The sequence below is a fragment of the Bos mutus genome, chromosome 8 (assembly GCF_027580195.1).
Source record: "Bos mutus isolate GX-2022 chromosome 8, NWIPB_WYAK_1.1, whole genome shotgun sequence".
Taxonomy (NCBI): Eukaryota; Metazoa; Chordata; class Mammalia; order Artiodactyla; family Bovidae; genus Bos; species Bos mutus.
The window spans coordinates 58,767,181-58,790,513 of record NC_091624.1 but is presented as its reverse complement, the minus strand read 5'-3'; the positions used below and the strand labels follow the sequence as shown (position 1 = coordinate 58,790,513).

At 43.9% G+C, this 23,333-nt stretch overlaps 1 protein-coding gene and 1 long non-coding RNA gene across 4 annotated transcripts in view; one reads left to right on the top strand and one right to left on the bottom strand.

Moving 5' to 3' along the window:
- Window positions 1-6,107: 6,107 nt before the first annotated feature.
- Window positions 6,108-23,333, bottom strand: part of GNA14 (G protein subunit alpha 14) — a 200,573-nt gene continuing 183,347 nt past the window's right edge. Inside the window, exons 3-7 of the mRNA XM_005892986.3 lie at window positions 14,766-14,920; window positions 12,201-12,329; window positions 10,788-10,917; window positions 8,219-8,372; window positions 6,108-7,101 (exon numbers count right to left, since the gene is read on the bottom strand). Coding sequence (XP_005893048.1) covers window positions 6,911-7,101; window positions 8,219-8,372; window positions 10,788-10,917; window positions 12,201-12,329; window positions 14,766-14,920 — 759 coding nt within the window. The 3' untranslated portion in view covers window positions 6,108-6,910. The remainder of the gene's footprint in view (window positions 7,102-8,218; window positions 8,373-10,787; window positions 10,918-12,200; window positions 12,330-14,765; window positions 14,921-23,333) is intronic.
- LOC138988897 (uncharacterized) lies at window positions 12,336-21,674 on the top strand. 3 transcript variants are annotated; one of them, XR_011465139.1, is made up of 5 exons: window positions 12,336-13,521; window positions 13,783-13,884; window positions 16,826-16,971; window positions 17,249-17,618; window positions 20,708-21,674. It is a non-coding gene; the product is annotated as an uncharacterized lncRNA (long non-coding RNA). The 3 variants fall into 3 exon arrangements; XR_011465137.1 differs by lacking the exon at window positions 17,249-17,618; XR_011465138.1 differs by having other exon boundaries at window positions 17,249-21,674.

Here is a 23,333-nt window from a genome sequence, read left to right as displayed (position 1 = left end):
TGGGTGGGGCCAGGTTTTGGTGCCAAAATGACTACCTCTGGGAGAGCTCATGTTGATTAGTATTCCCCGGGCCTTCATTCCCAGTATCCTTGCCCCCATAGTGAGCCACAGTTGACCCCCACAACCCCAGGAGACCCTCCAGTACCCACAGGTAAATCTAGCCCAGGCTTCTGTGGAGTCACTGCTTTGGGCTGGGTCCCAGTGCATGTGAAATCTTGTGTGCACCCTCTAAGAGTGGAGTCTCTGTTGCCCCCAGTCCTGTGGAGTTCCTGCACAGTAGGAGGTCCTACTGACCAACAAAATAAAACCCAGTGCTCTGGGGGCTCCTACTCCTGATGTCAGACCCTCAGACTAGAGAAGTTGATGTGGGGCTCAGAGCTCTCACTCCTGTGGGAGAAGCTCTGCTGTATAATTACTTTCCAGTTTGTGGGTCACCTTCCCAGTGGATATGGGGTTTGGTGATATGGGGTGTGCAGATGCCTAGGCACGCTCCCAGTAGGGCGGGGGCAGCAATTGGCCCCTGCTTATGTGTCTCCCAGTCGCCCATGCACCCCTGGGACAGCAGGGCAGTGACTGGTACTTGCTCCTGGGTTTCTTAATGATGGTGGCAGCATGCACACTAGCAGGACAGCAATTGGCACCTGGTCCTGTGTCTCCCATTCTTTGTTATCTTATGCAAAATGGCCTTGGCTATTCCCCGAATGTTACTGTTCCAGATTAAATTTTGATATCATTGTCAGGCTCCACAAAAACTGTTGCGTTTGCCTTCATTTCTTGAATGAAGGTTAGCTTTTAAAGCTTAATGCCTCAAAAAGGAGGATGAAGGGGAGCAGGATATGCCATCCCCAAATATGCCTCTTTAGCAAAGGGATTATTTTGAGCAGGTTATTTTCAAGAAAAGCTCTAAAAATCTAGTAGAAATTACTCATTTGCAGGAGACATTTACGAGATAAACTTATTTGTAAGGGTGTGTCTCCTAATCTGTACCAGAAAGAGAATGATGACTCTAAATCACAAGAAACTCTTATCAATGGAGAAGATACCCAGCTCAAATCTGCATAACAACCTTACCCCATTTACTATGTTTTTCCTGGTAACTTCTCATAAATAGCCTTCTCCCAACATTCTTCTGGTGCCTTTAGCTGAAAAAGGTATTTAAGGTGATGGCTTGGGCCATTGAGGGAGTTACTCAGTTTTCCAGGGCGTCTCACATGTAAATAGGAGGTATATATGTTATTTGTTTTCTATTTGTTTTTCTCCTGTTAATCTTTTATTATAGGGATGGGGTCTCAACTAAGAACCTAGAATGGTAGGGGGGTAATCTTTCTTCCTCACTTGACAGTTTGGTGACCCATGATGGGACCTGCTGAAACACTGTACTTCCTTCGGAGCCTGAAGATGGGAACCTGGAAAACCAGCAGAAGCCAGCAAAGATTAAGAATTCTTACGGAAGTAAGCTCAGATCTCTGTCTATAAGGCTCAGTAGAGAGAGGAAGAGGAACTTGCACCTTATTCTTTCCTTTCCAAATTTAGATTTACAGAAGAAAATATTCGTGTGCATTAGTTCCTTGAGTATAAAGACTCTGGTAGAGATTTTGTTATAAGTACTCGTGTTTTCTGTTGATCCCTTTCCCTTCCAGAGATGGTCACTGAATTACATTGTCTGTCTTTTGTGTCACTTTTCATAAGGAGGAGAACCGTAGTCAAGATAAGGTTTTCCTTTCATCTTGTTCTTTGTCTTGAGATCTTGGCTTTTCGACTGGAGAACTATCTCTAGTCATCACCAGCTGGAAGATCCTAGTATCGACTTGTACCTGGCAGCCACACAGTAGGATGGAGATTTGAAACACAGTGACAGGTAGCATTCCCACTGTGTAGCTCTCAGGAGAATTTGTCTGAAGGGGCCCCAGTCCATAAGGGGGGGCCAACTTTTGTTTGCATGTCAACCTTTGTTGTCTTGTTAGTGGTGGAAAAGTCCCATTCCACTAGTGTCTGCCTAGTATTACAGATTAGCAGATTTGTGACTAGAGGTATTTCATGTTCTCATAGAAAGACCTGAGAGATTGTTTTCAGTACATCATTCTTCCCTGTGACAAAGAGGGTCTTTAATTTCTTAGGGCTAACTCTGGAAGTGAACTTTCTAGATCTTATGCTCTTTTGCATCCCCTTAGGGCACACCTCTTGCACCCACAGTTAAGCCATGAAAAGGTTTATTGATTTGCTATTGAGATTAATATAATACCATTGAAGATCCTACTCATCAATGGCCAGATGATGGGTCTTTTGAATTGGAAAAACTTTTGTATTTGAAAAAAATTTTAGAGAGCTCTTATTCTAAAGAATTGTCTTATTGGTACCTATGGGAAGATCAAGTTGAAAAGAGAACACAAAGGAATATTGTGTCTAGCCTTTGTGCTTAGATGCTCAGTTGTGTCCAATTCTTTGCGACCCCATGGAATGTAGCCTGCCAGTCACCTCTGTCCATAGGGATTCTCCGGGCAGGAACACTGGAGTGGGTTGCCATGCGCTCCTCCAGGGGATCTTCCCAACCCAGGGATCAAACCCAGGTTTCTCACATTGCAGACAGATTCTTTACCATCTGAGCCACCAATTTAGGGTTTAGTGCAATTTGTCTTTGTAAAGTCTGTATAAAGCATTCAATACAGAGGCCTCTGAATGTGCTCCTTGAGTGTACAATCCAACTTTGAACAACTTTTGCTTCTATCAACCCCTGACCTTTAACTCTTTAACAAGATAAAGTTACAAAGCCCCTTTTGCCTACTTTCAGAAGTTCCTACCAGATTTAGAAAAGCGTTAGGGTCAATGGCCATTCACAACCTCACTCACAAGGACCTTTTTTAAAAAAAATATATTTTCTTTTTGGCTGTGCCAGGTCTTAGTTGCTGCATGTGGGATCTTTGTGGTGGTGTGTGGGGTCTAGTTCCCTGACCAGGGATCAAACCCAGACCCTCTACATTGGGAGCAGAGTCTTAACTGCTAGACCACCAAGGAGGTCCCACAGGACCTTGATTGGATGTTCAAAGGTATTCTTCTCATCTATAATTATACTGCAGTTATCAGACAAGCCAGACAGCCCCCTAATAGATGGACCTCCCAACTGCACCCCAAGAAAATGACCAGAATTTCTCCCAAGTTGTCATGCAGATGATCAAGAAATGGATCAGCTAGAGGTCCGTGTTCAGGGGTTGATAGAAGCAAAAGTTGTTCAAAGTTGGATTGTACACTCAAGGAGTGCATTCAGAGGCCTCTGTATTGAATGCTTTATACAGACTTTACAAAGACAAGTTGCACCAAACCCTAAAGCTCCAGGACATAGGAGTCTTTTTATTTCCTTCTTAGTTGGAATGGAAATCTTCTTGGCAAAAAGGGAGTGATTGTGGACAGAAAATGATACTTCAGTAAATAACATACTCTTATGGGTATAAGGTTCTAGTCCTATTAATTGTCTGTTTCCTTTTTTACCTATAAATTAGACGGGATCCTGAATTATTCTACTTTCCTCAAATAATCTGGCTACATCTCTTCAAACTGTTACCAATTTTCTTCTACTCTTTGACTTGGAATCAAAGTCAAATTGTTATGACATTCCTAGAAATCTAATGTGCTTAGATGCTCAGTTGAGTCCAAGACTTTGCAACCCAATGGACTGTAGCCTGCCAGGCCCTTCTGTCTATGGGATTCCCCCTGCAAGATACTAGAGTGGGGTGCCATTTCCTCCTCCAGAGGATCTTTGCAACCCAAGGATCAAACCTAAGTCTCTTATGTCTCCTGCATTAGCAGGCAGATTCTTTACCATTAGCGCCACCTGGGAAGCCTGGTAAGAAATCTGATATGTCCTTATATATTAATAATACCATCATATGTAATTCCAGTTTTCTTACAATGTATGTCATAGAAGTTAACCGAATTTCTTTGCCAACTGACAAAGGCTCATCGGTTTTTTAATCATGACTATTTTTAAGTCTTCTGTCATTTACGAAAGTTATTGTTTTGCTTTTACAAAAGTATTTCCCAAAGTCCTACAAACTGAATGTTAAGTGGATTGATATAAATTTCAGAGACACAGCCCAAATGGCTCATGTTTAGATCATCTTTGTGCCTGGTGCTCTGTGGGCCACTCAGGAAGTTTACCTGAATATCTGATGGCATCAGAGGCATTCAAACTTGGAAGATGCTTCGGCTCCAACATCTAGAAATCTGATCGGCCTTCAGGACTCAGGCTGAGTTTATAATTTGCCCCAACGACTAACTTTTGTTTTTCTTTTGTTTCCATAGACGTGCTTGTTAATAAGTACCTAATTGCTCACACCATGTAAGGCTAACCTCAGGACCCCACCTGCAACACTAGCTCCTGAAATGAGACAGCTGTTCAACTGAAGTGACCTACTCTCAAGACTAAGAGGTTGGTTCAATGAAATTTAATAGTCTATCAGCTTCTGGACTGTAAAACTTCACTGAACTTTTAAAGAGAGGACTGAAGGGGAAGAGAATATGTGACCCAAATATACACCTCTTTGGTATAAGAATTACTTAGAGCTGATTTTTTAAATGTATTTATTTATTTTAGGTTCTTTTCCATATAGGTCATTACAGAGTATTGAGTAGAGTTCCCTGTTCTATATGATAGGTTCTTATTAGCTATCTATTTTATATATAGTGTATATGTGTCAATCCCAAGCTCTCAATTCGTCCGCCGCTCCTTGGTAACCATAAGTTTGTTTTCTGCAAATACAAAAGTATTTCCCAAAGTCCTGCAAACTAAATGTTAAGTGGATTGCTATAAACTTCAGAGAAACCGCCCAAAAGGCTCATGTTTAGATCATCTTTGTGCCTGGTGCTCTGTAGGCCACTCAGGAAGTTTACCTGAACATCTGATGACATCAGAAGCACTCAAACTTGGAAGATTCTTTTGCTCCAACATCTAGAAATCTATGACTCTATTTCTGTTTTGTAAATAAGTTCATTTATACCATTTATTTAGATTCCACATGTAAGTGACAGCATACATCTGCCTCCTCTGACTTCACTCAGTATGCTAACCTCTAGGTCGGTTTGTGTTGCTGCAGGTGGCGCTAGTTTGTTCATCCCTGTGGCTGCGTGATACTCCATTGTATATGTGTGCACATCTTCTTCATCCATTCATCTGTTGATGGACCTTTAGGCTGTTTCTGTGTCTTGGCTATTGTGAATGGTGCTGCTGTGAACATTGGGGTGCAGATTATCTTCCAATTATGGTTTTCTCTGGATATATGCTCAGGAGTAGGATTGCTGGATCTTATGGTAGTTCTATTTTTAGTTTTCTGAGGACCCTCTGTTCTGTTCTCCATAGTAGCTGCACTAATTTACATTCCCACCAACAGTGTTTGCGGGATCCCTTTTCTCCACACCCTTTCCAGCATTTATTGTTTGTAGATTTTTCGATGATGGCCCATCTGACCGGTGTGAAGAAGTACCTCATTGTAGTTCTGATTTTCATTTCTCTACTAATTAATGATGTTGAACATCTTTTCATGTGCTTTTGGTGATTGTTTTTAAGAAACAAGAGACACAGGAAAAGCTCTGAAAATCTTGTAGAAGTTACCCTTTTGTAAGTGAAATATACATTTATTTTAAGAAATTCTCCATTTTAAATGTGTCTCCTTCTCTGTTCCTAAAAGGGTGATTCTAAATGACAAACTATCAATGTAGACGGTGCCCCTCTTAATTCAGCTCAACAACCTTACCCTTTTTTATTGTGCTTTACCTATTAATCTCCCATAAGTGACCTTCCCTTCTCCTCCATCTTTCTTGCATCTTCAGCTGAAGAAAGTACTTAAGGTGATGGCTTGAGTCCTTTTAGGAGAGTTAAACTCAGTTTTTCAGGATATCTCCCATGTATACAGGAGGATACATGGTGTTAGACTTACATTATTTTATTATTAGAGGGGTGATGTCTCAGCCAAGAACCTAGAAGGGTGGAAGGAAAATTATTTTTCCTCCCCTATAGGGACATTTGGAAGTTTCTGAGTTTTTACAGTCACAGCATTTTTCTTTTTAGGAGCAGAACTATCAATCAACCATGAGCTCAAAGAAACATAATCCAGTGCTAATGGCAAAATGGTATATTCTTAGCCTCCTCAGAAAGGCGCAACATACATGGTTCAAACAGGAGATCTGTGGTAGCCATCAGAGAGGTTACAGTACATCCGTTAAACAATTTGGGCTTTTAGCCGTTTCATAAGTTTATAAGGCCTGGTCATCTACATTGGCATATATATATATATGTGTGTGTGTGTAAGTTTTTACCACACATTTTTCACGAATACAACATAATACTATCTGTGAGCCCATAGTAATCAAATTGTGGCAAAACCAAATTAGAGGTACTGATACAATCATTAATTTGACTTAGGAAGTTAACACGAAGAAGAACAAACTTCTTAAAAAAATCTTTGGTTGCATGTTGAATACTTCAGCATGAAGAGAGAAAAACAACTACAATATTTAATTTTAAAAAAAGGTTACCCATCTAATACTAGAGGTCTCAAAGCAGGATCCATAAATTTACAGGCGCCTCTTATGTGATTTTTCTAATGGCTATTAGCACACACACTTCAATTAAAAAAAACAAACCGTAAATCACAGTGGCTTTTTAGACTTCTGTAGAATACCCAATTCAAAAATTATACAAAAATCTTACAGCTTAAAGTTAAGAAAAGAAATATAAAAGCAAGACTTTGAAAAAGTTTTGCTGAATTCAAACATCTTACAAGCTCCATCACCCATCCTTGTCCCCATGGCTGCATGATGGACTTGGCGCCACCAAGTGGGCTGAGCTGGGTGATGTCAGAGCACTTGCAAATAAAACAAATCTGGTTTTCTGGCCCGGGTGAGGGGTGCACAGCAGCTTTTAAACCAGGTTGAATTCCCTCAGGTTCAGTTGTAGGATTGTGTCTTTCACAGCAGCAAACACAAAGCGGATATTCTCTGTGTCTGTAGCACATGTGAAGTGGGAGTAGATGACCTTCTCTTTGTCAGGATTCTGATCTTGATAAAGCTTCAGGATGAAATCTCTGGCAGCTTTGACGTCTTGCTTTGGTCCTGTCATGAGGGCAGTCAGAATCAAAAAGAGAGATACCAGCTCACCACCAGGCCCCCTCAGAAGTCATATTCAGTGTACTCTTGTTTTTATTGGGAATCCTTCTTTGAGCCATCTTATTTCTAGAGACTTTTTTACTTGGGATATTATTTTATTATGAACTTGCAGAAGGGTATTTGAAGTGTCCATTGGTATCTAAAAATCATACTTGAAGATTTGTTGAAAAATAGTGACCTACTTTAATTTTCTGATTTGGACCATTTTTGAAGAGGTAATTACTCTTTAAAAATATACTGATTTATTTGGCTGCACCAGGTCTTAGTTGCGGCATGCGGGATCTAGTTCCCCCTCCACTGTGAGCGCAGAGTCCTAGCTACTGGACCACCAGGGAAGTCCCTGAAGAGGTAGTTCTTAAGTGAAGTAGAGGAGGGAAAAGAGAGAATATGAGGCCTAACACAGCTAAGCTCCCAAGTCTGATTGTGAAGCCTGAGAGCTGTATGCTATATTGTCAATGTGGTTAATAAAAGGAAAAAGAGCGTTTAAACACCACTTGTCTACATATCCGTATCAAACTTGGTAATGTTTCTGCACCAGAATTAATTAGCGACAGGGTCTAAACCCTCTCTCTACCTTGGAGAGGTCATAAAGATAACTTCTGTGTCCACCCTGTCTGGTGAAGGGGCTGCCACATTTCGGCACTAGAAGTGCAGAGATGAGTCAGGCACAGTCTCTGCCCTCAGGGTCTGCTGGGACAAGACAGCTGAAGGCAGAGAGAGCAAGGCAAGCCCAGGCCCCCAAGGGAGCCTGAGGAGGGGCACCTACTGTGGAAGGAGGTGGAGTGAGGACCAGAAGGCCCTCCCAAAGGAGGAGGTGCCTGATTTGGGTCTCATAGAACAAAGCAGAATTAGCAAGGGGTTGGCAGTACACCCCAGGCAGTAGGAGAGGCGTGTGCAGAGGTGCTGTGGTGAAAACACGCTGATTTGACTGGAGCTTCCATTCAGAAGTGAGGGATGGTAAGAAAGTCCATCAGAGGCAGATCAAGGGGGCCCAGATAAGCTATGCTGAGAACTCTGAACTGGTGCCAGGGAGGTCAGGGCCACAGGATGGACACTTACTTACCAGTGTATTCTGGAAAATAGCTAATTAGATGAGAGTACATGATTTTCTCTTCCAAAAGATCCTTCTTGTTTAAGAACAGAATCACTGATGAGTTCAGAAACCAGGGGTAGGTGATGATAGTTTTAAATAAGGCTTTACTCTCTTCCATGCGGTTCTAAATGAAAAACAAGCGATTTAGGATAAACTAGGAAGAAAAACAATGCTTTGGGAACAGCATGCCTGCTTCCATCCATCTGTCCTCTTACCCAGCTGTCGTCTCCAGGTCACTGGCGTTGCTCAGGCCGGGGAGAGAGTGGCAGGTGGTCCCTGCTTCTATTTCCCTCATCCTCACCCTCCCATTAATCACCCTCTTCTGGAACTCCTCTCATGCAAATTCTCTGGCCCTCAACACATAAGCATATAAGAAAGGCTTTTGTGTAACTTGGAAAAGGAAGGTTGCAGCCCAGAATTGACACAAGTTTTCTGTGTATAACTACTGGGATTACCAAGTCGGGGGATCCTTCAGAACCAGAGACCTGAGATGCCCTTTCACTGGGTGTGGGCTTCCAGACTGGGCATCAGGAGTGCAGTGACAATGAGAGGAAGGAAGGCTGTTCTGGCAGGGCCACCACCCTCAGGGACGCTGGTGGAGAGGAGCACTAACTGCTGAGCGCCTGCCCTGCACCGTGTTTGGCAGGCGGGTAACACAGCCGACGCTCTCCGAGGGATCGGGTCCCCGTTTTAGGGGGAGCATACTGTTCACAAGGATGTAAATGCTTTCCCTGGACTGTACAGTAGCACAATCCAGTGGAAGCTATGTAGACAGTAATAATTTCTGAATATTAGACACTGGCAAGAAAATATTAAATGAAAGTAGATAGGGTATGTATAAATCTTCTCTGGTGACAATAATCTAGCATTCCGCCCTCTCCCAAGTATTTCTAAGAAGAAAGAAACCCTTTCCTTCCTTCCTTCCTTTAGACTGAGAAACACAGCCCTCCTGCTACAGAGGGACACTCCCTAAATTTCTGTTCCTATGACTCCCAATGCCTGGGCCCATTCTCCCACTCAGTACGTTTTTAGGGATCAGTTCTGGAATCTGTCACCAAAAAGGTAAGGTTTCACTTGTTTTTAAAGCTTCTTTAGCATTAATTATGATCTTATCAATAATGAGCTCCAAGGAACTACAACATATGAAAAAAACAATTCCTATATACCATAGTGAGTGGATGCAAGACATATCTCCAACCAGGATAGAAAAGTCTGGAGTGGCAACCACTTCATTTTTGCCCAGATACCTAGATTTTTCAGAGAGGAGAAAGTAATTTCTAAGCACATCAGGCTAAGATACTCATCCCTGGCTCACCTGACTAATCTTCCCTGAGAAACGGTCTAATTCCTGAGACAAGTTTAGAGCTAATTTTTCATATTGATAACTCAATGCCTTTGCTTTAAAAAAAATAAAAAATCTCTCCACTGGGAGAGCTGGGTGGCAGCCAAGATTTCTATTCTTCTTTGCACAATGACACTAGTAAATGGGCTAATCCACCACTAATTAGCTAATGTAACTGTGCTCCTCAGAGAAAAGTCTGCTTTCAAGAAATACAAGATAGAATTTGTTCATAATTATTGCCTAATCCTGGACAGAATTCTTTATTGATTTCCTTTCATTCCCTGCAGGCAAGAGGTATTTCTAAAAGGTCAAGAGGTCTGGTGCAAAAGGGTAGAGGAAAAGACGGTGATTATCACACAGAAAATAGCCCTAACCTCACAAGGAAGGGGCCGGGATGGTTCTCTTCACTTTCCTGGCAGATCCAGTTAATGGAATTTAACCAGCCAGTGCCATGGCAGCTCCGCAGAGGGCACCGAATGCCTGGCTGGGGTGGATCAGTGGCAGCTGCGCTGAGCAAGTCCCTTCCAGGGGAAGTGGAGGTCAGATGCTGCCCCCGGACAGCTCCAAGCATCTGGTACCACTCCCCTGGCCAGCTTAGCTCAGGACCTAATTTGAGAGCACCATGGAGGTTGGGAAGCCTGTCTCAGGTAAGTCTATTAGAAATAGTGTTGTTCAACTTTGGTTGTATATGCGCATCCCCAGGGGGCTTAGTGAAGGTAACCCCCAACTCTAAACCAGGAAATAAGAATCTCAACAATAGGGTACTAAAGATGTTTTTTAAGAAGGCGGGGCGGGGGGGGGGGGACCCCTCCCACTATGGAGCCAAGGCCGAGACCCATGTTTTTGAGTGTCTCCACCCTTCATGAAGACTAGATGTCCAAGGTCAGGCCACACATAGTTGTTCTTTAAGGTCCCCTGGGAATTTCAGTGTCCATCAGGATTCTAGGTCAGTGATTCTCGGATTACCTGGGATCTTCTTGAGGATCCTGCTTTATTTGGCCTGGAGTGATTCGGAAGGTGTGTATTCCTAACAAGCACCCAGGTGATGCTAGGACTGCCAGCCCACAAGCTACCCTTCCAGGAGTGAGGCGACTTAACCTAAGGGATAGGGCCTCATGCCAGAGTGGGCTGGCTTCTTGCAAACTGCAGAAATAGGTTTTGTTTTCCACAGCTAACCAGACTCCCCACCCAGCATACCTCATTGTCACACTCAGCCAGGACCTGGTCATATTCACTCAGAGCAACCAAAAAAATAATGGAGGTGACACTCTCAAAGCAGTGAATCCATTTCCGTCTTTCAGATCGCTGGCCACCAACATCCACCATCCTGTTCAATAGAATAAACATAGGACTCTCTGGGGGAAAACACATGGAAATCAGCACTCTTTAGGGTCCTCAGTAATCGTTAAGAATAAGGGATCCTCAGATTAAAATGCTTGAGCACCACTGCTTTAGGCATGAGGAGCCGCTGGGTGTTTCCTCGCAAAGGAGGCAGCAGGATGTAAGTGAAGTTACTGAGGATGCATGCAGAGGTCACTCAGATGGAGCCTGCTTGAGGGTACTGGTCAGGGATTTGCTGCAGTAGTCCAAGCAGAAGTTCAGGCATCACTTGGGTGGTGCCCAAACCATCCCAGAGTGCCAGGATACCAGACACAAAAGGGCAGAAAGGCAGGCAGGCTTCTGGACTACTCGCCACCTCTTGTTTCCTGGCCCCTGCAGTTAATCCAGAGATTGTGCGTTAGCTGAATGCTACCCCTTCCCTAGAAAGACCTGCAGGTGCCCTCTGTCTCATGTGGAGACCCAAAGCCTTAATCTGTGTCTTTGGGACAAGTTCAGGGTGTCATAGCTCAAGGATCAGTCACAAGCTTGAATGTTCCAGGGCTCAGGCAGTTTACAGAAATGAGTCCGGGGACCTCTCTCAGGTAGCAAAGGATACACTTCAAGCATGCTGTGCTGGGCCCGTCTAGAGGGAGGTTTTGGAAGGGTTAAGCAGAGATTGATTCTGAAAAGGTTTAGATAAATTCATGGGCACACAGGCAGAGGGCATGTGCTCAACAGAGATGCCGAGTATCAGACCAGAGGGCTAGACCAGAGGGCTCCCCCAGCTTGACAGCACTCCAGCAGCATGAGATGCAGGCTAGACAGGGCAGGACTGTACTTGTGCTGTCTCCAGACAACCATGTGTAACAAGTATTAGGAGGAACAAGGGAACGAACAGATATAAAAGTGCTTTGAAATTTGCAATGATAAATCTTGGAGCTGAGAATAGAAGGGAAGAGAAATAGTCAACTTCAGGGAAAAGACCCCAGTATTGCCAATCTGTGGGTTACAGAAATATACATCTGTGTGTGTGTGTGTGTGTTACACACGAGAAGCATTCCAGACATCAGTAGGGAATGTCTTCTTCTCTAAGGGGAATAGAAAGATGTGTTTGTATCCACTGTACAACTTGAAACCAACCACAATTCTAATACCCTGTGATGGTGAAGGCCATTATTGCCCTAAGAGACATAAGCCCTTTTAGCAATAACACACTGAAGAATCCATCTGGGGACTTCCAAGCCTGGAGAGACAGATTCTTAATGGACCGTGTCAAGGAGACAGACTTACCGAAAGATGATGTTTTCCAGGTCAAACGGATACTCAATGATGCCAGTGGTGGGCACTCGGACACGGAGCACATCCTGCTGTGTGGGCACGAACGCTGGCATGGCGATCCGGTCAATGTCCGTCAGGTAACTGGTGTTAGAGAGCAAGATGCTGAGAAGGGGGAATGCCCACCCGGAAAGTCACCCCAGCTCCCAGCCACCCATACTCGTTCATGGATTCATCAGTGACTTTCCTGAGAAGCAACCATCCCGCCCTCCTAAAACTGTGTGGAGAGTTTGGTGAGCCTGCTGAGACTCAAGTTTGCAGCTCTGGTCTCCCCTCCTGGTTCTCAGCTGCAGCACTCTGCTGGGGAGGGAGCCAGCCAGGCCACAGGGGCAAGAGATGGCACCTGGCTCTCTGACATTTCATCTGTTCTCCTCTCACAGGCCCTCCTCCAAGAACACTGTAAAATGTAGATGCTGTGCTTGGATACTTTACTTTGCTCAATGAATTAGAGGTAAGGAAAATATAAAAGTATAAATCAGGCCAATGGGAAGTCCTCTCAAAAAGTTCCTTGTTACACTAAGAAACTGAACATCTCCTAAAATAACCCCAAACTTGTCTTGGATTATTTTGGGCCATATATTACAGCCCAGGCTTAAAACAAGTTTCTTTTTCTGTGGTAAAACAAGAAGACACTTCTTTTTAAATGTTAAGGCCTTTGAAAAAAGGCACTTTTGAGTAAATAACTGAGGCCCTGGACAGTGACAGTGCTGATAAGTTGGAGCCCCCGCACATGGAGGTGGCCCCACCTTCTCCCGCACCCCCCACACAGGCAGAGCTCACCAGGTGTGCCGGGGCTGAACAGGTGAACCACCAGGGCAGCCGTCTGTGACCACAGCCCCAGGGCTTATCGCCATGGACTTCTGATGCTTTAACTTATGCCTGTCAGGCTTCCTTGGTGGCTCAGATGGTAAATAATCTGCCTGCACTGTGGGAGACCCAGGTTCAATCCCTGGGTCGGGAAGATCCCCTGGAGAAGGAAATGGCAACCTACTCCAGTATTCTTGCCTGGAAAATCCATGACAGAGGAGCCTGCTGGGCCACAGTCTGTGAGGTCGCCAAGAGTCGGGCATGACTGAGCAAATCTCTGTGTCATCCCACCAGAGCGTGTGTTCCTTCAGGGCAGGAAGCAGCAGTTGTACCTATAGCCCTTTCCTCCGTGCCTGGCACAGAGCAGACACACATCAAATACCTCTCCAAAGAAGCAGACAGTGGCAGCAGAGCAGATGATTACCACTGACCTGGACCTCGGAAGCGTCTGGGGTCTCACCTGTGCCAGGTTTGAGAGTTCCCTTTTCTCTGTACAGCCCTGTCCACCACTCCAGTCACTCTCCACACTTCGTGCACTTGCCCCAGTTGTCAGGCCCAACTGAATTCTACAGCACGCCTGGTGGGTCTTTCCCAAGCTGATCTATATCAAGAGCCCTAGCCATTCCCCAGGGCCTTCCCGGAAGCCAGTGACACAGGCTGGACCAGGGAGGACTCAGGGGTCCCTGCTGTCTTATGTGCTGATCTAACGACTTACTGGGGTTTCTTTTAGTTCCTTTTCCTGCTTTGCTGCTGTGTTGTACTAACCTGGATTCATGTCATTCAGCACTCAGCCTGGGACAAACACCAGAGGAAGGCCAGTGACATTAAGGAGGTAAGATTCTGGTTTCCTTTCCTGCCCCCTGGCTTGTCAGGATGGGTGAATTACCCACACCACTTTGGAGGGTGATGGCAGCACATAAGGGAAGGGGATGGGCCTAGGGAAAGAATTCCGGGGCCCTCAGAGAGTGGAAATGACCCAGAGCAAGAAGGAAGGAGCTGAGCTGCAGAAGCAGGAATCCTCACCCCTTCAAAGAAGGACCATGATCCAGCTATTTGCCCAGTGATCTGGGCAGAGGCATTGTCTTGGGGAATTCTTAAAATCAAATTCTGTGATCTCTGTGGGATAGTCTGCATGCAGAACTATCTATTTCTTTTTACCCTAATAGATTACTGATTACTCCTTCACAAGGAGTTAATGAACAAAGAGCTCCCAAACTGAGCTGTCGTCCGTGACTATCTTGTCCACTTGAGGGCAGCACCAGATCAGCCACGGATGGGTGTACTGCACTGTTGGGTCTAAACTCTTGATTTTAGGGCAATTGGACCTGCTGTTTGCCAGTCAGGAAACCAGAAGGCAGAGGGATATGGAGAAGGGAAAGGAGAAACCAGAAGCAGGTGTAGTCCTGGTTTAACTCATATAACTTCAGCACCCCAAATGAGATCAGTCCCACCAAGGAAAGCCCACAATTGACTTAGCCTCTCAGTGAAAGGACAGATGAGATCCTTAAAACTAGATGAGGAAAGGTAGGTGTGGGCAAGGAGAGCTATCTAGGGGGCTCCTTGGGGGGACGGAATTGAGGAGGTGGGAAGCGAGGCATCAAAACACAGAGGAGCAGAGGGAGGCCGTGCTGCCTGCATTTTAGCAGGTAGGTCATTTCTCCCTGGTAAGAATCTCCACTGAAGTGTGGCCACAGCCCGGGGCTCTGTACTCACTATTTGGCAGAGTCTGACAGTTGGTACTCCCGCCTCCGATCGTAGCACTCCTGGATTCCAGGATCCTGCCACAGCTGCTTGATGGCCTCCACCTGGTCCCTGGAGAGTGTGGACACCTTGTCTACTTCCACTTCTCTGATTAGCTGGGCATTTTCCTGCTCAGAGGGAAAAGAACCTTTCATTTGGCAAAGGAAAGGAAACCATTACGGTTGGTGACGTAGGGTCAAGACTTGCCCTTGTCTGTGGATCAGGGAAGATGTCCCCTGGGTGCCAGGGTGTGGTGGGTGCCCTCCAGAAGAGCTCCTCACAGCAAAGTCACTCAGTTGCAGCTCCACTGGGTGGAGATGATGTGGCTGCTTAGCTCAGTGGAGAGAGCCACAAAGAGCCCCAGACCTGTGGCCTTTGGTCCCAGCAGTACCTGGGGGTCAGTGTTACCAGCATTCAACACCCAACTGTGCATGGAGAAACACTGGAGTGATTGATCATCATTGTACCAACCAACATTACTTCCTCATTAGCATGCAACTCGTTTGAATATTTGCACAGCCCATAGAACAATTAAAAAACAACAGTATTGTTAGTGGCATACCAAGGGTAGGATAAGCAGGTCCACCCCAGTGCAAGAAAGAAGGGAGTGCGTCATCATCTTCAGAGAATTGAAAAATCACGTCCCAGCAATTAATCATGAGTCTGCTCTTTCCTTTACTTTTTAAAAATGTTTTAATTGACCTTATTTTTTAGAGTAGTTTTAAGTTCACAGCAAAACTGAGAGGAAAGTACAGAGAGTTCTCATGCTTTTTATTATCATGCATCACTAATAAAACACTCTCCTACTGGGTGGACCACACCCACTGTACTCCTGACCCCATGCCACTGACTGCTCTAGTACTATTGCTTTATTATTACAGTAAGTGTTAATATCATTATTGCTTTAATTACTGTTACTACAGCAGCTATCACTTATTACACTCACTGTGTACCCAGGGCTCTGCATATATCATCTCATCTGATCAACAGAAGGCAAGCAAGAAGCCAGAAATTTTTCCAAACCTTAGCAAATTAAAGTGGTAAGATTGACCTGCATCCACAGCACTACCCTGCTTTGGCCTGAGAGACTCAGCATCCCATCCTTGGCTGCAAGTTGGAGCCTGCCCTCTTCACTGGATTTCAGGGCAATTCACTGGCAGCTGGGAGTCAGCAAAACATCCTTTGGCAGCTGTGGTCTCTTTAAGTATATACTACACCCTTATGGCAGAAAGTGAAGAGGAGCTAAAAAGCCTCTTGATGAAAGTGAAAGAGCAGAGTGAAAACATTGGCTTAAAGCTCAACATTTAGAAAAAAAAGATCATGGGATCTGGTCTCATCACTTCATGGGAAATAGATGGGGAAACAGTGGAAACAGTGTCAGAAATTTTTTTTTTTTGGGGGGGGGGGGCTCCAAAATCACTGCAGATGGTGACTGCAGCCATGAAATTAAAAGACGCTTACTCCTTGGAAGGAAAGTTATGACCAACCTAGATAGCATATTCAAAAGCAGAGACATTACTTTGCCAACAAAGGTCCATCTAGTCAAAGCTATGGTTTTTCCAGTGGTCATGTATGGATGTGAGAGTTGGACTGTGAAGAAAGCTGAGCACTGAAGAATTGATGCTTTTGAACTGTGGTGTTGGAGAAGACTCTTGAGAGTCCCTTGGACTGCAAGGAGATCCAACCAGTCCATTCTAAAGGAGATCAGCCCTGGGATTTCTTTGGAAGGAATGATGCTAAAGCTGAAACTCCCAGTACTTTGGCCACCTCATGCGAAGAGTTGACTCATTGGAAAAGACTGTGATGCTGGGAGGGATTGGGGGCAGGAGGAAAAGGGGACGACAGAGGATGAGATGGCTGGATGGCATCACCAACTCAATGGACATGAGTTGAGTGAGCTCCAGGAGTTGGTGATGGACAGGGAGTCCTGGCGTGCTGTGATTCATGGGGTCACAAAGAGTCAGACACAACTGAGTGACTGAACTGAACTGACACCCCTTGAAAAGTCACTCTTTTCTTGCATTTTTTATCAGGAAGCCCAACAGAAGGCTAGAGGAAAGGAAGAACTTATAGATTCACTTGACTTGGTAAAACCCAGAACCATGATTAAATCAACATGGCCTTGCCCTCCGTCCATCAAGAGTGAATATAATCTTCTCCCAGACTGTGGTATCCTCAGGTAGGTCGAGGATCCCCTTTGTTGAGTCTCAAACAAGGTCTATGCAGGATGGGTGAGCAGAAAGAACCTGGGCTGAAAATCAAGACCCTGACGTCTAAGTAGTTCAGTGGGATTTAAGGAACCCAATAGGTTCCCTGCCTCAGCATCGTCATTTGTAAGAGGAGCCTGGTTTATAAACCATGGGAACCTGGTTTATAAAGTATCACCCAAATATAAGCAGAACTAGCCTTATTATTGCAATACATGCCTAATAAATATTTCTTGTCTGCCAAAACAGAACACAGTGACAGCCCCCAAACCAGGAGTTCTAGTTCTGCCTGCTGGCACATTTGTGTCACATGCCCGATTCTCAACCAGAGAGAACAATGAATGGAGACCATAGACTGTGCCTGTATGGAGCAGAAGGGCTTCTCCCGCTTCTTCCCTCCACTTGCCACTCGCCCACCTCCCACATAGGAGCAGATGGTCTCCACTGAAGAATGCGGATGGTGGAGCTTCCCAGGATACCCCATTTGCCCACACCAGTGTTTGGCTCTTTCAGTGGATAAAAAGTGGCTCCCAGGAAATTATCACAGAGGAATGCAGCCTTCTACATAAGCTCTGGGGCGGGAGGAATTTAGGGAAAAGACATTGACCTGGGATTTCAGGTAACCAAGGGAATTCAGCCTGGTGAGAAAGACATATTGTTTGTTCAGCCAAGGGAGGAGATTTGGGGGACATCTTGCTTAGAAGAAGAGAATAGAGGCTCCTTAGAAACCCAACAACTGGGACTTTAGAACTAACTGAACTTTGCCACCCAGGACTCCAAGTTCAGAGGTTTTCCTGTCCATCTTTGTCTCCCCCTGGTTAGTTCTACCTGTCCAGATCATTTTTTTTTAACTTCCTATTTAAGACTTGGAAAAAGGTGGGAAACATGGTAGAACAAGATCTTCTCTGCCTTTCAAGATTGCCCAAACATCCATACTCTCCTACTTAACCTTATCATTCATCCTCACTCCTTCCATATGTGTTCATACATATACCCACACATGCTCACGTAACTCACACATACGCTTTTCCCTGGAAATACCTGAAAGAAAACTGCAGCCTCAGTGCCTCTTTATCTCTAAAGACTTCAGTGCAGTTTCCTAAAACCAAACATACATAATCACATTGTATAATCATATATAATGATCAACATCAGGAAATTAACAGTGATACACAATATTGTAGTCTAATCCGCAACCTTACCCAAAGTTTGGCAGTTGTCCCATAAATGTCCTTCATTGGCCTGCTCTAGACTCATGTATTGCATTTAGTCAGCTATCTCTTTAGTCTCCATTTACCTGGAAAGACTGTAGTCAAAGGAGTTGTTTGTGTCACTCTGATCAAAAATGACTGACAAGGGGAGAGTTCCCTGGTGGTCTAGTCGTTAGGACTCTGCACTTCCACTGCCAGGGCCAGGTTCAGTCCCTGGTTGGGGGCAGGGTGGGGGTACTAAGATCCTGCAAGCTGCATGGTGCAGCCAAAAAAGAATGCTCCAGCAAGGATGTACTCTTCAGTCACAAGCCATCATGAAGATGGCTGGTGGAGCGGCACAGCCGAGCCCCAGAGAATGTTCCAAGGCCAAATATTATAAAGGGCAGACAGGAATGAGAAAAAGGGTGCCCCGGTTTTTAAATAAATTCTATTAAGATATCAGATGAATGACTTTTGCACATTAACAATGTGTGTTTTTTAAAAAGTGAAGTTTTGGTGGCACAAAGACAGAAACATAGATCAATGGAACAAAATAGAAAGCCCAGAGATAAATCCACACACCTATGGACACCTTATCTTTGACAAAGGAGGCAAGATTATACAATGGAGAAAAGACAACCTCTTTAACAAGTGGTGCTGGGAAAACTGGTCAACCACTTGTAAAAGAATGAAACTAGAACACTTTCTAACACCATACACAAAAATAAACTCAAAATGGATTAAAGATCTAAATGTAAGACCAAAAACTATAAAACTCCTAGAGGAGAACATAGGCAAAACACTCTGACATAAATCATAGCAGGATTCTCTATGACCCACCTCCCAGAGTAATGGAAATAAAAAATAAACAAATTGGACCTAATTAAATTTAAAAGCTTTTGCACAATGAAGGAAACTATAAGCAAGGTGAAAAGACAGCCTTCAGAATGGGAGAAAATAATAGCAAATGAAGCAACTGACAATTAATCTCAAAAATATACAAGCAATTTCTGCAGCTCAATTCCAGAAAAATAAGTGACCCAATCAAAAACTGGGCCACAGAACTAAACAGACATTTCTCCAAAGAATACATACCACTGGCTAACAAACACATAAAAAAATGCTTAACATCACTCATTATCAGAGAAATGCAAATCAAAACCACAACGAGGTACCACTTCACGCCAGTCAGAATGGCTGCTATCAAAAAATCTACAAACAATTAATGCTGGAAAGGGTGCGGAGAAAAAGGAACCCTCTTACACTGTTGGTAGGAATGCAAACTAATATAGCCACTACGGAGAACAGTGTGGAGATTCCTTAAAAAACTGTAAATAGAACTGCCATACGACCCGGCAATCCCACTGCTGGGCATACACACCGAGGAAACCAGAATTGAAAGAGACACATGTACCCCAATGTTCATCACAGCACTGTTTATAATAGCCAGGACATGGAAGCAACCTAGATGTCCATTGGCAGGTGAATGGATAAGAAAGCTGTGGTACATATACACAATGGAGTATTAATCAGCCATTAAAAAGAATGCATTTGAATCAGTTCTAATGAGGTGGATGAAACTGGAGCCTATTATACAGAGTGAAGTAAGTCAGAATGAAAAACACCAATATAGTATATTAACGCATATATGTGGAATTTAGAAAGATGGTAACAATGACTCTATATGCAAGACAGCAAAAGAGACACAAATGTAAAGAATAGACTTTTGGACTCTGGGAGAGGGTGAGGGTGGGATGATTTCAGAGAATAGCATTGAAACATGTATATTATCATATGTGAAATAGATTGCCAGTCCAGGTTCAATGCATGAGACAGGGCACTCAGGGCTGGTGCACTGGGATGACCCTGAGGGATGGGATGGGGAGGGAGGTGGGAGGGGGGTTCAGGATGAGGGACACATGTACACCCATGGCTGACTCATGTCAATGTATGGCAAAAACCACTACAATATTGTAAAGTAAATCGCCTCCAGTTAAAATGATTAATTAAAAAAAAATTTTTTTAAGTGAAGTTTTGGGCAGATTTCCCTCTGACTTGGTTAAATAGTGTTATACACAGAGTGTGAGCATTTTTACGTTCCTGTTAAAACCACCTCTGCAGTGCACGCCATCTAGATCAGGGAATGGTTTTGTGTCATGTAGTTGGACTTTCTGGAAAGAGGGAAGAAATGTTCTCAGAGGGTCAGATTTAGGGAAATGGTAGGATTTGGGTGGGAGACAGGCTGAGTCTGAGGTGGCTGGTATCTAAGTGAAGAAACTAGGAAGCAGATAAATAAAATGGGTCTGTAGTTCATGCAAAAGCCCTACGCTAGGGGAACACATTGATTTGAAATTGCCTAATTCATACATTTCTTTGGAAAGAAAAATCACAAAAAAGTAAATATTATTGGAGCAAATTCAGCAGATACAGAAACATGACCAGTTTCTTAAACACTGAGTTCATATCTGGCTTTTCCTCTTTTCCTTTCTCAAACAAAACCATTTCCACTGCTCTGAAGAAAGAAGAACACTGAAAACAGATGTCCTACATGTGCGTTTCACTCAGAAATTCCCAGGGTGGCAGTGGAAGGAGCTGCTTATGAAGTGATGCCTTGCTGACTGCACACAAGGATGGCTGGCTGCCCAGGTGACAGTCCCTGTCGAGCCCAGCAAGCCCCTCCGGCTGGAATCCAGGGCCCAGTGGGCAGCCCTGTTCTCACCAGGTCCTCGCAGGGAGAGTCCCTGTACCATTAATCACCCAGCACTGCAGGACCCCGAGCCTGCTCACTCATAGGGAAGATTGTCGCCTCCTTCGTCAGGACACCAGAGCTCCTGTTCTTTCATCAGATACTTAAGAGTTTTCACTGAAATCTATATTCATTAACACAGGTCTAGATAATAAAAGCCTAATTGCATGATATTTCAAGAGCCTACTGTCATTTGTAGTGCCTATGAACCTCAAAAGCTTTCTAAAAACAAATGAGATTAAAATATACAGTTAAAAATGAAGCTTCCCTGTAACATAGTATTTCTGACTGACAAAATCCCCCCTCCTTGTTTTAACATCTCACATCAAGATCCAGAACTATACTACATGTTCTATTAAACAAAAATTATGAAATAAAAATTTCAGTGTTGCATAATGATCAGCTTTGAAAGCATTTCAAAAATTGCATACTAAAGAAAATGCTGGTGAATTATGCTAGAGAAAGGATTTTTTTTTCCTATAAAAAACAACTTCCGCTCTGATAAACGAAGACTGGGAAATATGGATCAACTCTTCCACGAAGGACAGCTAGAAATGGTGGACAAAATATTTTCAAAAGTATGCTTGAAAATACCAGGGAACTAATGAATAAGTAACTGCTGGGCCAGAATATAGGGAAGAATGGCATCCAAGGAGTTGGAACAGCATTTAGGAAACTTTCCTCCCTGGGGCTCAGCTTGCTCTTGAAGGAGCAGTTGTGAGGTTGAGCAGCTCCCTTTTCAACATTACAGGACTAGGGTGGCTGGGTTTAGCAAGAGCAAAAGGCCCTTGGAAGCCCTCCGGCTCTGGGTTGGGATCCAAGGGGTAGCTCTTAGGGAGTTTCAACTCAGCTTGGAATCACCACGATCTCAGAAACTGAGTGTCTCCAGACACCCAACAAGAAAAAGGGATTTCTTTTTGAAGAGAACATCTTCCTCACCCTCAAATTACTTTTTCATGAGTGTCCAACACACTTACAAAAATAAGCATAAGAATATAAGACAACTTCGAAAAGAGGCAACAAGTAAAAAGATGCAAAGATACGTTCCTCCAACCCACAGGAAGGAGGAATCTATTATCATAAAAATGGACTTTAAGGTCTACTTGTCAATTATACCTCAATAAAGCTGGGGGTGGAGACGACTTTAAAAGTATAACTGGAGATAGAGAGATTTCAAATGACGAAAAGATTCAGAAAGATATACTGAAGTTCTATGCAACTAATGATATAGGCTTAAAATATATAGGAACAAAATCTCTTAGAGCTAAATGGTGAAACAGACAAATTTTCATCTTACAGGAAATTGAAACACACATCTCTCAGTAACTGATAGAATAAACAAAAATTCAGTAAAGATATATACAGTTCAAATGTAATGATCAGCAATTTGACTTTATGGACACATGATGCTTAGTCATTAAGTTGTGTCTGACTCTGCAGCCCCATGAACTGTAGCCCACCAGGCTCCTGCCCATGTAATTCTCCAGGCAAGAATACTGGAGTGACTTGTTATGCCCTTCTCCAGGGGATCTTCGCCACCCAGAGATCAAACCTGCATTTCCTGCATCTCCAGCATTGGCAGATGTGTTCTTTACCATGAGTCACCTGGGAAGCCCCATGGACCTATGTAGAGCTCTATATTTAAAATAACTATAGAAGATAGACTTTTCTCAAGCACCTAGAATATTTATCAAAATGGCCATTTGAGATTACACATTTAAAAAATTGGTTTTCTAGCTTCTTTTGATCAAGTTCCAATTCCAATTTCTTTAGCAACTCAGCTTCAACAGGAATGCACTTTTGCATTAGCCTTTGCTGTCCACCCCAACTCAGGGTGCAGGCATCTGAATATTTAACCATGGGGCTAAAGCTGCCTAGATTCTGTAGAAAGGCAGTCTTCCACCACACTCAGAATGGGAAGTAAGTTTTTTTTAATCCAATTCACGATTAAAAGAAACCTTTATTTCTACTCCAACCTTTGCCCTCTTTCTCCTTATCTTCTCTCCAACAAAAATAAAGAACAGAATTCACTAGCCACAAACTGTTGGCATGAAAGGCCAAGCAAGTTACTTTATCTCTTCATGTCAGTCTAAACTTCAGTGGGTTTAACTTAAAAAGTTCTTTTCAAAGAGTCCTGCCATAAATTATTCTGGCACAAACATCCAAAGCTACAATGAGTGCTAAATAATGCAGCTAGGACGTCGAAGCTTTGGCCCTGTACCGTGTCAACCTGGTGAAGCTGTCATGACACTTCCCAGCAGTGCTTCCCAGCATGATTCTGGGTTTGAATGGGCTGTAAGAGGAATCTGAAGGGGAGGCGGGAGAAGCCGGTGGTCATGTTCCGAAGGTCAGAGCTCCACTTGAAGGGGCACGCACCTCCTACACACACACACACACA